The sequence below is a fragment of the Pelodiscus sinensis genome, chromosome 6, assembly GCF_052426305.1.
Source record: "Pelodiscus sinensis isolate ZL-2025 chromosome 6, ASM5242630v1, whole genome shotgun sequence".
Taxonomy (NCBI): domain Eukaryota; kingdom Metazoa; phylum Chordata; order Testudines; family Trionychidae; genus Pelodiscus; species Pelodiscus sinensis.
Window position 1 is genome coordinate 75,581,191 of NC_143057.1, and position 17,591 is coordinate 75,598,781.

The following is a 17,591-nucleotide window of genomic DNA, read 5'->3' on the forward strand; positions in this document are numbered from 1 at the left end:
CCCCGTGGCACCTGCAGCCTCAAATTTTGCACGGGGCGTCCCTCCTGCGTGTAACCTCCACTCCACCCGGGGTCACTCACCACCTGCCACCATCCTCCCATCCAGAAACCAAAACCAAAGCCTTTCTGCTCAGCTCATTGGGCTTATCTGAGCAGAAGAAATCCGTGTGCCTGCTGCATCGCAGGTAGGAGGGGCCATGTTAAACCCTCAACGTGTTACACTGCTGTAAAGTCAGCCAGCTGCTGTTCATACTGTGAGTGGGGCTCTTCTGGGTCTGGTTCCAGCCATTGGAGTTAGATGTGAGCTCTGAGCTTTTGCTTGCCAAGATTGGGCAGGTGGATCCCTGAGCCAACCTTGCAAAGAGAAATCTTCTTGCTACTGGGCGCATGACTGTGTACTGTTCTCCTGAGGGCTGGCTGCTCGGTCCTCTGGGGAGGAAAGTCCTGCTGCTCTCAGAGGGTCAGGTGTGGGCCAGGAGTCATCAGCCCTCAGCGTCTGTGATTCTGGGGGTCCCCTGGCTCAGGGTCCCTTCCTTTCCTAAATTTCGTTTCTCTCATTTCCCGAGCAATGCTGGATAAGTCCAGCTAGTTTAAATATAAATGTAAGGTACTTTTTAACTTTTATATGATACATAACTTGTTTTGTAGAAATAAAAATAAGTATAGACCGTGGTTAATCAAATAGAACAGGCTTCTGTGAAATTTTCAGATACTTTGTAAGTTTGAGATTTTGCATAAACATATAATATTCATGCAATTGCAAAAATTGACATTTGATATAAAATTGAATATACATTTTATGATTTTATTTGGGAATGAATAAAAAAATATTAACAAAATATCCCCCTCCTTTCCCCCAGAGCCAGGAACTCCCATACCCCCGTTCTAACTCAATCCCCCTCTACTCCACCAGAGTCCTCCCCTACTCTAATCCAATGCCTCCCCCCTTTCCCAGAGCCAGGCACTCCAAGGCTCCTACACCCCTCTCCCCAACCTGATACCTGGGTCCCGGAGCCATCGTGTCGCCACTGCCACACACTTCTTCCTCAGGTGCTGGGGAGGTGTGAGCACAGCGGCCATCTGTGAGCAGGCGCTTGATGCCTGTGCAGAGTGGCTGGCCAGCCATGAGTATGTGCTGGGTGCCATGTGCCAAGCAGCACAGTGGCCATGAGCAGTTGCTGGAGCGCAGAGCGGCCCGGACAGCAATGAGTATGTGCTGGGTACCATGCGTAAAGCAGCTGGCTGGCCGGCTGTGATCTACACTTGGCCACGTGCTCCGAGTGGCCAGTGGGCCGCATTTTATTCTTTTAGAAAAATGTAGTGGCAGGCCACAAAAAATTTAGATCAGGCCGCATGCGGCCGCCCGCCAGATGCCTGTTTGACATTCCTGCTTCAGAACAACCTTCAAAATATTTTTATTTGCTACTTACTTCAGTTATTAGTTTAGTATTTTCTCTGGAGACTGGACCTTGACTATTTGACCAATAAATTTTGGATCTTAACCAATTATTTGATATTGAGGAAGGAAAAAAACTAAGAAAACTGATAGAGAATGTGAAGTAAAACATAAGGTTTCAAATCTACTGTGTTGCTAGTTATGATTTTGGCAGTGAGCTACACACTGATGCTAGTTGGACTACAATTGTCATTCTGTAAGAAAATGGAATCTAACCACAAGAAAAGGAACTGCTAAATATCTGAAATCATGGGGGGGTTTTTGAGTTTCATAGTTCAGCCTACTGAGTAGTAGAGCTACTTATCATTTCTGCAAATAAAGTATTTAGTTACTGTGAAATGACGGGTCTTTCTTAATGCTAATAGCAAATGTCAAACAAAACAAATTGCCTAGTTTTGTAAAAATGTAGGAAGACTGGAGATCTAATTGGATTTAATTCCCAGGCAGTTCTTGAACAGAATAAAAGGAACTGTGCTATGCAATCTTATTGTATTTTAATTATGAAGGTTTCTGAGAGAGCTGGATATTATTTTTTTCCAGTTCCTCAAGTGATTGTAATCTGTTCTCATTTTAATGCTGTATAAAGTATATAAGAAATTATAACTTTTTATTTATGGTAAAATATTAACTAAAAAGGCCAGCCTGGAATAGTTGCAACAATAAAACACTTTAAAATTACTTGGTTCTTTCACTGAAGTAGGGCAGTGTGTTTTAATTGCTAAAACAAATATACATGCACCCCTGCCCAATGTAGCAATTTAGGTAATGTTTCTAAACTCTGCGAAGGAGGTATTTGTAGAGTTAAAATTGTATAAAAAGCAAGGCTGTGGGAATACTGAAACTTTGAGCTCTTCCTTATATGCCATTAACTACAGATTAGAAATGTTTAAGATGAGTATATGACCCTCCTACTAGTTTAGTTTAAGTGGCTAAACTAGTAGTCCCTGAATTTTTCATGTTGCAGCCCTCTCTACAGTAAGGATGTTAAGGACTAGTCGATTATTCGATAAGCAAATGTTTATCAGATAATCAAGTCGACTAGTCGATTCCTCCCCTCCCCTCGCTGTCTCTATCAGAGCAGTGGTCCCCAACCTTTAGAGGCGCCCGGGAGGTGGGGCCACTCACGCGCTGAGCGCCTGGGGGCAGGGCCGCACGTCCGGGGGCACGCCAGGGGACTGGGATGCCCTTGCACCTGGCGCCAGCGTGTGCCCTAGGGCCGGGGCTGGGGCTGCCCGAGCGCCTTGTGCCCGGGGCCGGTGCTGCTGCCGGGGCCGGTGCTGCCGCCCGAGCCACACGCCTGGGGCCGGCACCGGCGCCGCTCGAACACTGCGCGCCTGAGCACCCTCATGTGCCCCGGGGCTGGAGCCACCCGAGTGCCGCGCACCCAGCGCCGGTGCGTGTCGTGCGCCTAGGGCCGGCGCCTCCCATGTGCCGGGGGCAGGGCCGGTCCAGGTTGTCGGTGGGTGCCATGGCGCCCGTGGGCACCGCGTTGGGGACCACTGAGATAGTGTCTCCTCTTTGTTGCCTCTATTTCAAAATGGCAGTGCTGCCACTTTGAAATGTTGAGCAGAGCTGTGTGGCATTTCAAAGCGGCAGAGCCGCATGGAGCCCGGGGGTCAATGGGGGACTCTGAGTCCCCCGCTGACCCCAGGCTCTGCAGGTGCTTCCGTTTTGAAAAGCACAACAGCTCCCCTGGGGACTTTTGTGCATTTCAAAGGAGGAATATGCCTATCGACTAGTTAAATTACCATTTTAACATCCTTAATGTGGAGGTGATGTAACACATCTTCACAGTGGTGCACATAACAAAATTCATGTGGAGGGAATGGGACCAAGGAGTTCTGAGTGTGGGAGGGGGCTCAGGCCTAAGGGTGGGGATGCATGAGTAAGTAAGAGTGCTTTGGCTGGAGTGTGGGCTCTAGGGAAGGAATGGAGTTGAAGGGGTTAGGATGCAGGGGGTGGGGCTCCATGTTTGGGCAGGAGCTCAGGACTGGGGGTTGGGGTGCAGGAGGGGTACAGGCTGAGCTGTAGGTGTGAGCTTTGGGGTGAGGCCAGGGATGAGGGGTTTGGGATGCAGGAGGTAGCTCTGTGTTGGTGGATGCTCAGGGCAGGGCAGGGGTTGGGGCTTAGGATTACCAGGGCAGCAGTGCTAAAGCAGACTGCCTGGTGTCTGCTTGTCATGGGGCACTGAGCTGTGCTGCAGAAGTGGCTAGAAGATATCGTGGTGGTTGGTCATGATGCTCTACAGTTCACTGCATATGTTGTTCCCACCAGCAGGGCAGAGGCAGAAGAATACAGAGTTCTGTGGTCCCCCACCTAGTAGCCAGAGCTGTCTTATTTATGGTTTCTGCACTGGGGCCAGTGTCAAGGGGCCCTCCTCTTCTCCACCAGCCCTGACAGCTTCAAGGCTTGGGGAAAGTATCTCTCCGCTGCAGTCCTGAGCCTCTGTGTACTCCTGCAGTTTAGTGGGAATTTAGTCTTGATTACAGGCACATACCTGTAGCTTCATTTCTGCTGTGCTAGCTGGTTACCAGAGCCATTATTTAATTTTATTTGACTCCTATCTAGGTTCATTTGTATTTCGTGTGTCTTACTTTACATGCATTTTCCAATTGTTTTGCATTTTGTCAACTAAAGAGTCTTCTTTATTAAGTTTGTTTGAGAGAACTAAAATATCTTTGAATATTTGCCCTGTCATATTGAATCTCCTCCGTGAAAGGATAAATTGGAGATTGGGGCATTAACTTTGCCTCAAGTTGGAGAAGTTCCTCCCTCCAGCTGACCAGCATTGGGGATGGGTGAAAGAAGGCCTGGCTAAAGAGGGGAAGGATTGGGGATTCATTCATTCTTCAGAACCACTGGAAAAGGTACAGGTCCAACCTCTCTAGTCTGGCATTCTCTGGTCCAGCATGATTTTAGTTAGTTGAATGCTCACTTATGGATATAGCCAAGTTTCTCACAGTTCCATAAAGCTTATTTACAGCCACTGGTCCTGACTGTCAGTGTTCTGTGCTGTTATTTAGCTCTAATTTATCCCTAAATGTCTAAGAGTCCAGTCAGCAGTAGAAGTGTTGGTAATACTGCTAGACCAGTGGTCTCCAAACTTTTTACACACGAGACCACTTTTTAAATGTCAGGATAAGCTAGGATCTACCCCATCCCTTCCCTGAGGCCCTACCCCTTCCTTGAGGCCCTGCCCACTCCATTCCTCCTCCCATTCCCCTGTCCCATCATTTGATGTCCGGTGCCCAGCCCTTACTCACATTTACTGGGTTGACAGAGGAGGTGTGGGCTCTGGGGCAGGAATGAGGGATTTGGATGTTGGAAAGGATGAGAGATGCAAGCTCTGGGAGGGAATTTGGGTGCAGGAGGGAGAAAAGAAGGGGATACTGCCTTGGGGAGGGGGCTCAAGGCTGGAGAGTGATGGGGTCATGTGTGGGGGAGGGGAAGGGGGGGATGCTGAGCAAACCTCAGGCCACAGAAAAAAACCCTGAATGCTTGTGGAAATTGGCAACCTTTTCAAACCAAAGAGTCCAACTAATGAATGCTGGCACATCCTTCTTATATTAAATTAGCTTAACCATTGTCAGTTTGAAGGTCCTGTATCATGATTACTATCCTTTAGGCTGTGGAAGGTACTGGAATTTTCTTTAGAATCAGTTAATATCACTCTTTTTAATCAGCAGTTTATAGGGAGGTATTTGAAATAAGTCATATCAGTCCCTTTTCTTGTAGTTAAACCTGTAACACTTTAACTAGATTTATTAAAAATTAATAGAACGTCAACTTTCAAATGCTTAATTAGCTGAATGGTCTGTTTTGTTCAACATCTTCAACCTGAACTTCTTTTGAAACTTTCAATGCAATGGCTATTTTATTCCCTCACCAAAAGTTATGGTGATAGTGGAAAATTCTTAATCTGTTTTGAATTAAGTATGTTAATGTGATTATCTAGCTAATCGCATAGTCGATACAATAAGTCGATAAGCACTGCTGTGCAGAGCTGCAGCGGAGGTAGCTCCAGGAACAGGCTCTGGAGCTACCCGTGCTGCTGCTCTGCATTTTAAATGTAGTAAGAGCCCGGCTCCCCACTGGGACTCCTGCAGACAGCAGCTGCTTCCCAGCAGCGTCCCCTATCTCCTGCCCTACTGCCTCTGATGGATGGGGGGAGGGAGGAGTAGGTGGCACCTTGAGATGGTGGTGGGGGGAACTGGCTCCCCCCGGCCCTCCTTGCTGCTTCTCATATAGGCAGCAAGGAGGGCATGGAGAGAGCATGGAGAGAGCCAGGACTACTTGAGTCCCTGCTTACCCTATGCTCCCTGTACCATTTCTGCTTTGGCCGTGTACAAGAGCCCCAAAAGGCTCTTGTACATTTCAAAAGGCTCTTGTACATTTCAAAAGCAGAGGCACCGGTGCCAGTGGGGACTAGCGCTGTCTGAGACGGTGCTGGGGAGGACCTGGTAGGCTGAATCCAGAGTGATAATTAAATAACACATTTTGATAAGAGCACAAAAATCATTGGTATTAAAAATGCAGGAGAACCAAAGTTGGGAAATAAGAGTTTTTTGAATGTATGTTTCTTTCTGCCCACATTTCTTAATTTTTAAACAGGTAATCTGAACTATGAAGTTTTATTCCACATTTTCTTTACAATGTTTTGTCTTTTTAAAGCATATATAATTTGTTTCCTGCTCAGGCATCTGTATACATGTTGATTTTTTTCTTAAAATGAATAATAAATACATATTTTTCCTTAATATATTTAAATCTGTAGGGGACGTGATCAACCTTGGTGACCGACAGCTGACTGTAATGCATATGCCTGGTCATTCAAGAGGAAGTATTTGCTTACATGACAGAGATCAGAAGATATTGTTCAGCGGAGATGTTGTTTATGATGGATCGATGATTGATTGGCTTCCCTACAGTAAGATAAGTGACTATGTCACAACTTGTGAGCGTCTTATAGAATTAGTGGACAGAGGTCTTGTGGAGAAAGTGCTCCCAGGGCATTTTAACACCTTTGGAGCTGAAAGGCTGTATCGTTTAGCTTCCAACTACATTTCAAATGCTGGAGTTTGTCACAAAGTTTCCACCTGTGCCATGAGGTCCATTGCAAGTTTAGCTCTTCGTGTGACAAATTCTAGAGTCACATCTTAATGTCAATTCATTTTGTTAATAACTATTACAAAACCCAATGGCTGATGACTTAGTATTGATAGAAAGCAAACAAATGATGTGTGTTCTTAAAGAAAAGGCAGACTGATAATGAATGAGCCAAGAAGATTCTTATTTTGCTTACTATCTTACAAAATAAAAATAAGCTCCAGCTATGCGAATGTATCCATCTATTGTTTTGGTTTTTTAAGGCATGTTTGCACATGGATTATGAATGCTACTGGACTGCAATTTGGAATGTTTTATTTTTATATGATTCTGATGGATACATGTGATATGCCAAAACGAAAACTTTGATATTCATGCCTGAAACGTAACTTTTTGTTACATGGTATTATATTTAAGGCTCAATTTGTGTTTAAAGTGTATTTTTAATGGCTGAAATGTAATTTAGCTGTTAGTGCTCTAACTGTAACATTCCAATGTCCTATTATTATAGGCACTGAATTCAGTATCCAGTACATTTAGTTTATTACTTTTAAAATGAATGTAACTTGAACTGTTTATTATTTGTTTATGAAGTGCTTCAGTACAAATTGATTTTTGGAAAAGTGCATTGCATTTGAGTATCTGTTGTTCCAAAACCAGATAAAATGCATATGTGAAAATTGCTTAGATATACTATCACTTCATTAAAAACTGAAGTGTGTGATATTTTAAATGAGTGAGTTTACATGTGAATAATTTAACAATTTAAATATAATATATATACTGTTTTAAACGGACACTGTCTATTTTTATATATATTTTACCTTCCTACCATGTTTGATAAAGTATTTATTTTTTTCTCAATTTCGCAAATTTCTTTTATCCACTATTTTTAAGTGGAGTTGAAAAATTAACCTGCTTCTCTGTTTGCAGTTTACTTTATATGAAGAGATGGTTTTATGGAACCATAACACATTATATTTTGGGCTTCACTCATGAAAATATCTATGGCCTTTCTGACCTAAAATACATGTTGGGAGAAAGAATTACTATTTCCATTGCAAACCACAAATTTAATAAGCACTATTAGCCGAAAATTATGGAAGTAAAGGTCTTATGTAAATCATCTCTCCTCCCATGGCTTTTTACTTCAAAAGCAGCACAGCAGATAGGGTTTAATGAAGGCAAAACACATTTATTTAGAAATGTTTACTGTGTATGATAGTTGCTTCTAAACTAACTGTCAGAAATGAAGCTATTTAACCCAGTCACTACTTTTCTTCAATACTAGAAAAAAAAGAGGCAAAAAGTGGGCCTGAAAAAGATATTACTCAGTAAAGGCCACAAAATAAACTTCAGATCATGGCCTCTTCTCTTTTCAGCTGGTGGCTGCTTTTGTCCTCATGTTCATTGTGGTCTAAATATTATTTTGAAAAGTTGGCAGTTGAACTGTTGTGGGAGACAGAAAATTCAAAATGTCTGAAGAAGCATATTGTAGTTACCAAAGAAGCTTGGGTATACATTGAATTGTCTGGGTGGCTTGTACCAGCTGTTGAAAAAGGAGGCTTGTGGACTCCTTGATTCAATAATAGCCAAGAAGGCATGTTTTATACTTCTGTGTTTAAAAAAAAAAAAAAAAAAAAAAAAAAAAGTGTTCCAGCATCAATTATTTCCTGTTATAGAGTCCTTAAATTCTGACCTCAAGGGGTATTTTGCAAGCATTAGAGGGCATCTATAGCAGGAATAGGCAATCATTTTTGTAGGGGGCCACTTCACGAATTTTAGTAGGTGGTCATGGACTGGGCCGCCTGGAAGGGGTGAGGCCTCAGGAAGAAGGGGCAGGCCTCAGGCAGAAAGGGGCAGTTCCCTCTAATTACCGTGCGCCCTTGGCAGGGGGAAGAGACTGAACGTGCTCCCCCACCCCCAGGCCAATCTGTTCAAAATGGCTGGTGTCTGTCTGTAGGCACTGTGCACTAGGGCTGTTAAAGACTAGTCAACTATCTGATAAATAAATGCTTATCGGATAGTCAGCTATTCAATTTCCCTCTCCCCTTGCTGCCTCTGATAGAGGCAGCAAAGGGTGGAAAGAGGGGGTACTTGAAAGTGACAGCTCCGCACAACTGATCCCGGGCTCAGGGGCAGCCCCTCACAGCTGAGCTGGGGATCAGCTGTGCAGGGCTACCCCTTTGAATGTTGCCTCAGCATTTCAAAGGGGTAGCCACACAGCTGATCCCAGGTTCCATGGAAAGGCCACGCCAGACCCCAGGATCAGCTGGAGAGTCTGCAGCTGACCCTGGCTGCATGTGGCATTTCGAAGCAGCAGCGCAGCATGGAGCTCGGGGTCAGTGGGGGACTTTGAGTCCTTCGCTGACCCCGGGCTCCATGCTGTGCTGCTGCTTTGAAATGCACAAGAGCCTCCACTGGGGACTCTTGTGTATTTCAAAGCTGACACCCGCATGCAGCCCAGCATTAGTGGGACTTCCCCTGGCCCCAGGCTACAGGAGGAGTTCCACATTCCTCCTTTGAAATGTACAAGAGCCCCACCGGGGGCTCTTGTATGTTTCAAAGGTGGAATGAGGAAATGCCTATCCACTAGTCAAGTAGTCAATTGACTGCTAGTTAACATCCTTACTCTGCACCCCTGTCGGGGGAAGGAGCCACCAGCCGCTTTGAACAGCAAATGACTTTGCACACTCCCCAGCCCCCCAGGCTTTGATTAATCTGAGGGCAGAGCAGGCCACAGGCCAGATCAAATAACTTGTCGGGCCAGATCTTGTCCACCCCTGATCTATAGGTATCTATAATTGTCAGATTTTTTCTTCCACTAAGTTAAAGGACATTTTTCCTAAATCAGTAGTGGACCCAGAAAAAAGTCTGGGCATGACAATCGATAGTATATTGGTGCTGTTGCAGTACTAAATCATAGTTTTGTGGGTCTTAAAGTAGCACCTGTTTTCATTTATAATAACTTGCTAGGCATATAATATCCTGAATATAAAATGTCTGAGAGGGGGAAGCCTTCAGGTAATGGGTTTTTTTTTGGGGGGGGTGTGTCAGATTTTGAGCTTAAGAGTTTGACAGTGTCCCTTTAACATTGATTAAATGTTTGAAATCTGTTAAGTATTTGGGGCATTTAGAATATTATTTGTAAAAAGTCTGTCAAGTTTATTTTCAGTATCTTGGAGATTTTTACAGAACTTAAAACTTGATCTGTCTTTTATCAAAACTTTACTGTTGCTGGTTGTGACCATTTTCAAGAAAAGCTTACTGCTTGTCATGGATACCTGTACTCATAATAAAAGTATTATAATAGTGTCTAGTTATAATTTTCTTCTGTCTTGAATAATAGAAATATAGGGCTGTAAGGGATTGCAAGAGGTCACCAAGTTCAGCCCACCAACTGAAGCAGGACCAAGTATATCTAAGATGTTTGTTTATCCTGTTCTTAGAATCCTATAATGACAGAAATGCCACAACAGCCATTAATGCCTGGTCCAGTACTTAACTATCCTTATTGTTAGGAATTTCCCCAGTCTCTAAATCTAAACGTCTTTTCATACTGATTAAGCCAATTTTTTTCCCTATCTTCAGTGGAAAAGGCTGTCCATTTTACAATAGCCCTTAATCTGTATGAAGACTGTTATCTTTTTCTCTCTCAAACACATACACTTTTAATCTTCCCTCAGAAAACATGTTTTCTAAATGATCATGCTTGGTGTGCTTCTCTGGACTCTCTCCAATTTGTCTATCTTTTGTAAATCCAGTCCTCTAAAACAGATCACAGTACTCCAGCTGAGTCACTGCCAGTGCAGAATAGAGTAGAATAACTAGCTCCTGGGTCTTCACTTATTTTACTATATATTATTGAAAAACAGAAAAAATAAAATCTTTGTTCAATGCAAGAGGTTTTAAAAATGTAATTTTTATAATCACATTTCTCTCCTAATGTAAACTGCATTGTAAATTTCATTATGTTGGACAGATGCTGTAAGAGGTGACTGGATCCTATATTTCAATAATGTATCTGTACAGAAAAGAGCATCTTAAATGTCTCCAACAAAATCCATACAGATGTACACTGTATTACATAATTCCCTTCCATTATTAGAAAAAGACAGCTGGTAGGAAGCATCCCCACAAATAGGAAGTACAACTTTGCACAAACAAAAGGATGGTAGATTTGGAGTATTAATGGAAATTAAAGTATTAATTATGGATTTAGATTTAAAGAGAAAGTAATATTTTCAAGAGACAGTAACCATAGAACATTATGCATCAGTTTCAGCCCATGAATGCATAACTTCCTGTTCTAATTCTTAGAATTAAATGAATAAATGGCAATAACTATTGTGGCTAATGCTGACCAACTCTAAAGGTTAAAGTTTAACAAAATTCAGCATCTCTTTAGCAAGTAACAAATACAGCTGCTTTAATGGAAACTAACAAAGAAGGAACCATGACTGCATACAACCAAAATCAAATTAGAGGGCAAACTGCATCTGGTAATTTGGTTATAGAAGACGACAAACCTTGTTCCAGGCAATTGATAACTGAACTTCTGATGTGCTGTGATTATACAGTAAAAATAATGCTCCATTTCTCCCCTCCTCCTAAAAAAAATTATAATATACCTGTCTTCCATGCCATATTAGTGCAAATTTAAACCATTTTCAAAAACAGTTTATATTCACTGTGTGGAGGTGGGAACTTGAAAGAGGCAATGGACAGAAATAAGAGTAACTGGGGAAATGACTGACTTATTAGTTTAAAAAACTAAAAAAAAAATCCAAAAAAGGCATGAATTAATTTTTAAACATTTAGAAAGGACTACAGTTACATATTGATAAATATATAAAATTATAAAGGTAACACTTCTAATGGTTTATAATGAAACTTCAATTTTATAAGTTGAAGATTAAATAACATACAGAGAATTCCACATCAATAAATTTATATTAAATGGTCAGTTCATATTTTATGTAAATCAGTTAATATAGCCTTAAAGAAAATACAACCACACTATAGTATTCCTGTAGGAAGATAAGCAAGGAATAGCAGTTATGAGATACAATTGTCAGTCATTGTTCATAAGCTATAAGTGTATTGTAAACACAGGTAAACATTTATTCACTCATTAAGATTAACCAGTCATTTCATAACAAGTGACTATAGATGTGGCAGATGACACGCCATCTGGTGGTTTAGCTGCATATGTACAGTTTAGACTCCTGCCATCCTCTTTTTTTTTTTTAAGGAATTTTTTTCCAGTGTTGTCATTTTGGTAACTGGCAGAACAACAGTATATTTTTAAAAGAAGCTGAAAAAAGGAGTAGATATCTCAGTGTATCAAAACATGGAAATAAGTATATATGCAACTAGCAATTTCAAGATTGGGCTAAGTAGCTGGAGAATGCTTCTCTGTTCTCAAACTATATTATCACTCAGGTCTTCAAGAGCATTTTCAGTGATTTGTTCTGAAAATCATTATGGTTCCTCAAGCTGTTCTTTCATGGGCCAACAACACGCAGGGGCTACTCCAGTAGTTTAGAGGTTAGGTTCCATTCTAAATGTAAAGCTACGGCTACACCTGCCTTTTTTTTTTTCAGAAGAGGATATGAAAATTGCGCTTGCAGTTGCATATTTTCTTCCGATTCTTTTTGCAGAAGAGGTTTTCCAGATAAAGGCCCTGTGTAGGCAGGGCCATTTGTCAGAAAAAACCCTCTTTCACAAGATCCCTTATTCCTCAAAAATCGAGGTTTACAGGATCTTGCGAAAGAGGGGGCTTTTTATGGGCAAAACCTCTTCTCCAAAAAGAATCGGAAGATGATATGCAAGTAGGAGCGTGATTTGCATATACTCTTCTACAGAAAAAGGCAGTATTGCTGTAGCCTTAGTGCATGAATAAGAGGGGAAAATATTAAACAAGCTAAAGCGATGTAAGAAAAGGAGGAAAATATTGGAGGGGAATGGAAGGAGCACAGAAAGGGCTACATCAGTGGTCTCCAACCTTTTTAAGCACAAGATTGCTTTTTGAATTTGAGTCAATCCAGGATCTACTTGAAACCCAGATACCCTTGCCCTACCCCACCCCTTTTCTAAAGCCCCAGCTTGTTCACTCTGTAGATGGAGTGCAAGGGAGAGGGACACCCTGACATCTAAGCCAAAGGAGGGCAAAGCAAAATGAGAAACAATATGACAAAGACCACAACCTGTAAATGAAAAAGGGCTGGGAGCAGAATTTACCTACCAAAAGGGAGGCAGGCCATCCCTACTCAATAGTAACAGAGAATCTCTAAGGGGTTTTCAAACTGTGATCCGCAGAGCATTCAGATGGCCAAAACCTGGTTAGTGGTACACAAGAAAATGAAGGACTATCCACCTGATTAGTAGCTCAGAGGCATGGGCTCCCTAAGTCCCTGGAGAAGATACATATGTAAGATCAAGTGGTGGCCTTCAGGGCAGGGGATAGGGGTTAAGTGGGAGGAGACAAGGAGAGGTGGTGGAAATAGGAGGTAGGTAGGGGCAATGGGGAGAGTAAAGGAGATGGGGAGGACGTTCAAGGCTGTGGCAGCTATTTATAGAACAAATGTTTATTAAGAGAGTTTTACATAGTGCTTTTATCTAAAATACTTCACACTGGTTAGCTAATGGTACAAACAACATCTAGAACAATCATTTAGTGGTCTGTTGAGACAGCAATTTTCAAGTGGTCCATGAGAGAGAGAAAAAAAAAGTTTGAGAACCAATGCTTTAGGAGCACAGCCTGTGGTGAGTATGTGATGTGGGGACAGGAAAAGAGATCCACCAAGCACATCACATGTAGCAGAGGCAGGGAACCTTTTTTGGGTGTGGGGCCACTGACAGAAAAATCAGGGGCCACCCACTAGTGAGAAGCAAAAATAATAAAATAAAATGAAACAAAACCCTTACTGACATGGTCCCTTCCTGAAGAGGAGAAAGACATTCCCCTTGCACAGCAGAGTCTAGGAGGGTCCTGGCACAGACTTCATTCTCTACTGATCTGGGCTAGATTAAGACTGGTGCCTTAGAGATGAAAGGCTCTAACATATTACAACGTTAAGGCATCTAGCCTTTTCACAACTGAATACTTACAAAGAGGTCCTCACTGTAGCCAACCTCAAAAGGTTAAAAATCATCACCTGGACTAAAAAAATGATGAATAAAGATTTTGGATTTCTGAACTCCAGCCCATTCTTAATTCATGTGACAATATAATAGTGAGGAAGACCTCATTTTGGTACCCACAGTCAGAGCTTTTTCTAGAGGACCCAACTAAAATTAAGGTTCCAGATGCTTGGCACTCTTCAGCCACATAAGAGACTGACTTGATTTACAGGGGGAGTTTAAACAAGATTAAATTAATATGATTTGGGGAAAAATGTGTACACAGGATGCAATTCATTATAGCACACTATCACAAATTCTTGACTCATTTGAAGTTTACTAACTTTGCAGCAAATCACATGAATTCAGTCTATTGTTCGTGTGTAGGCAATGGTGCTACAAACTGCATTGGCAATTTTCCAATGCTTATCCTACCCAGATGACCCATCTGTTTACTTGTGTGCCCTCTCCTGTTCTGGTATCAAGTTGACCAGATGTTCTGTCTCCTTATAAGCTGGAGCACAGCAGATTTTGTCTGTTTGCTCCTGTAGTCAATCTTATTATAATAGCGGTGATAATATTCCAAAAGTCCTACAATCTGCCTTGAGCAAATTGGACCTGTTCAAATCTTGGACCTGTTCTGAGACCCTAAACAAGATTGAATAATTAGATCCTATGCAGTACACCTTGGCATGTATATCTATTTTAATTTTTGCAATTTAATATTTAATTTTTTTATTTAATATTTTTAATTATGTTAGTGTTATGCTAGCTTCTTTTCCAGTTGCCAAATGGCCACATCCATTCTAGGTGGACGAGTGCTAGAAGATTAGTTCCAGTTTCCTGCCTTGTTCCCGCTATCAGCCCATGCTGCTATTTGTCCCTCCATCACTCATGGTCCTTTTCCAAATGGTAGAGACTCAGAAGCCAGATACTTAGCCGATCTCATGATGAAGCCCTAACTACTTAAGATTTTCAGAATATCAGTGACATGCACTTAAAAGCAAGGGTACATGAAGTGAGGTGCCTGCTGATTGCATGCAACACTGATTGTGAGAGTTGTGTGCTCCTTCTGCATCCAATCAAAATGCTACTATGGTTTAATCAGCATACCCTACAAAATCTAAGTACGTAAATGCTGTTAGCAAAACTGCCTTATCCCAGGAGATCATCTTAATTATGACAAATTTGCTGCCCACTGAGATGGAGGGCTACACATGCGGTCCACTCACTAGCCTAATCCTTCCCCCCTCCCCCTCCTGCAGTACTGGATTCAAATAATGAAAACATTATTTTGAGAAAAACGTAGGCTATGTCTACATTGCGCATTCTTGGCTGCACCTCATTTGCGTACCTAATGAGACACTATTTTTGCACAAGGGGCTTTTGTGCAAGAAGCAGCAGTCTACACTGCTCCTTCTTGCGCTAAAAAACCCTCTTGAGCAGGAGCCGTTCTGCCGCTTATTTTCAGGAAGAACGGCTCCTGCGCAAGACGGGTTTTTTTGTGCAAGAAGGAGCAGTGTAGACAGCTCCTTCTTGCGCAAAAGAAAATGGCAGCTCATTTGCATATCTTCTTGCGCAACAATGCGCAGTGTAGACATAGCCATAATGTTTACTAAGGCAGCAGTCAGAGAAAAAGAAGTCTGGTTAGTGTTCTCACTTTACACGAGACAGGCATTGGCATTACATACTTTTCTAACAAAGCAAAGAGAGAAATCATGATGAAATGTTCATGGACATTGTAACACAGACCGCACCCAAAAAACTGAAAAATGCAGATAGAGACAGCGTTTGAGGACAGAGAAACAATGTGACAAAAATCTTTCCTGGGAGATTATGGCACTGGAAAAGGACAACATAACAGTTGCCACAAAAAGCACTGCCATTACCAAAGACAATATGGGGAAAAAATAATATGCAGAGGCAACTCCCGGAGGCAATAAAAAGACAAAGTGCCCTAGTACTTCACATACTGGTAATTCAATACTATTGCAAACCAACACCCAGTCATGTTATCCAATTCCTGGACAATACAAGCTACTGAGAACAACTCTTCCCTGCCGTACCTGCTCCCAAAGGCAATTACCCTCAGACTCCAGCTCAGGACACAGAACAGTGACATATGGAACTCCAGGTTCTGATGGCCTTACAAACAAGAAAAGACAGAGCCAAGACATACTCCCCAGAATACACTGCTCCACAGCAAAGCAAAAAAGCATTGGATAACCTCTGAGAACACCATGTCCTCAGTTCTCACCAAAAACTGCCACTATGTGTACACAGTAATTTCCATTGTCAGAAGGCATATAATTTTGTACACTATGCATTACGTGACACACAGCAAAAAGTTGCTAATTAACCCCTTATGCAGACAAGCTCCCAGCCCCTGCCCTGAATATCTTAGGGTATGTCTACACCACCACCCTACTTCGAACTAGGGTGGTTAATGTAGTCATTCGAAGTTGCAAATGAAGCCCGGGATTTAAATATCCCGGGCTTCATTTGCAACTTGCCGGGCGCCGCCATTTTTAAATCCCCGTTAGTGCGGACTCCGTGCCCGCTGCTACACGCGGCACTGAGTAGGTAGTTCGAATTAGACTTTCTAATTCGAACTACCGTTACACCTCGTTCCACGAGCAATAATGGTAGTTCGAATTAGAAAGCCTAATTCGAACTACCTACTCCGTGCCGCGTGTAGCCGCGGGCAAGGAGTCCGCACTAACGGGGATTTAAAAATGGCGGCACCCGGCAAGATGCAAATGAAGCCCGGGATATTTAAATCCCGGGCTTCATTTGCAACTTCGAATGACTACATTAATCACCCTAGTTCGAACTAGGGTGGTAGTGTAGACATACCCTTACTACCATTCTTTGCCCGAGAGTGTAATAGCTAAGCTGAGTCAGTTCCTCAAATACAAAAAATGAGTTTAAAATTATGAGAGATTTTCAGATAATTTTGGGATTTTTTTTCTCATTTTTTAGTCTTACCGATACACTTTAGTCATATTTTCAAGGTTTTTCTCAGGTATAAATGATTCTGTCAAGTCACCTGACACAAGGAACTAGGACTTACACCAAAGACTCACAATAAAATTTGAAGAACAGGCAACATGGTAAATGATACAGAAGATCATCACTGGAACTCCCCAAACTCATCTAATCTAGGGACTACCAAGCATCTTTTAAATAGGAGCAACTTTTAATTGCTTCTGAGCTGGGCAAGATTCAAGCTGGGAACCTGCAGGCAAAAGGTTCATTAGCAATACCCAGAGGCATCCTATTAGTGCTAATGTTTCACCTCTGAGAACTGAGTCTTGTTTGAAGTTTTGAATTAAGTTCTGAGCTTTTTTGGAACTTACACAAGAATCATCTTTGGGACTCTGGCAAACTCTCCCACCTATTGCTCTCTCACAAACTTTCTAAATCTCCAACATTCTATCCATCAGAGGGCAGCTCCCATTAACCAAAGATAATTGCAACAAAAAAAAATCTAAATTCACCTCTAAATACTGTTATAAACTGAGTAAAACCTTGTCATAGGTTGAGTTATTAAAACCCCATTGAGATAAATAGGTGTGAATTTATTTTTCAATTAATACCACTATAATGGAAGAAGCCCCCCACGAAACAGAAGGTATATGTGAACTCGTTCAAGGCTTTTGGCTGAATGCTGTTTTGGGCAGCGATGTAAGTAAGAAGAGAGATCAGACAGACACAGAAAACAGACAAAAAGAGAGGGAAGGAGAAGCAAGAAAGACAAGCAGGATCATGTGGTACAGTGTGACTGGAAAAAGCTAGAGCACGCTTTTGGGTCTGATTTGACTAAAGAGACTTGGAGACTGTACAGTATTCTTGATTCTACCTACAGAATCACAGGACTTTGTATGTTCCCTGTTAATAAACAA

At 42.0% G+C, this 17,591-nt stretch overlaps 1 protein-coding gene across 1 annotated transcript in view; it reads left to right on the forward strand.

Annotated features, from left to right (window-relative positions):
- The window catches only part of MBLAC2 (metallo-beta-lactamase domain containing 2), a 13,459-nt gene extending 3,572 nt beyond the window's left edge, over positions 1-9,887 (forward strand). Inside the window, exon 2 of the mRNA XM_075932163.2 lies at positions 6,230-9,887. Within this exon, the coding sequence (XP_075788278.1) occupies positions 6,230-6,615 (386 nt within the window). The 3' untranslated portion in view covers positions 6,616-9,887. The remainder of the gene's footprint in view (positions 1-6,229) is intronic.
- The last annotated feature ends 7,704 nt before the right edge of the window (positions 9,888-17,591 follow it).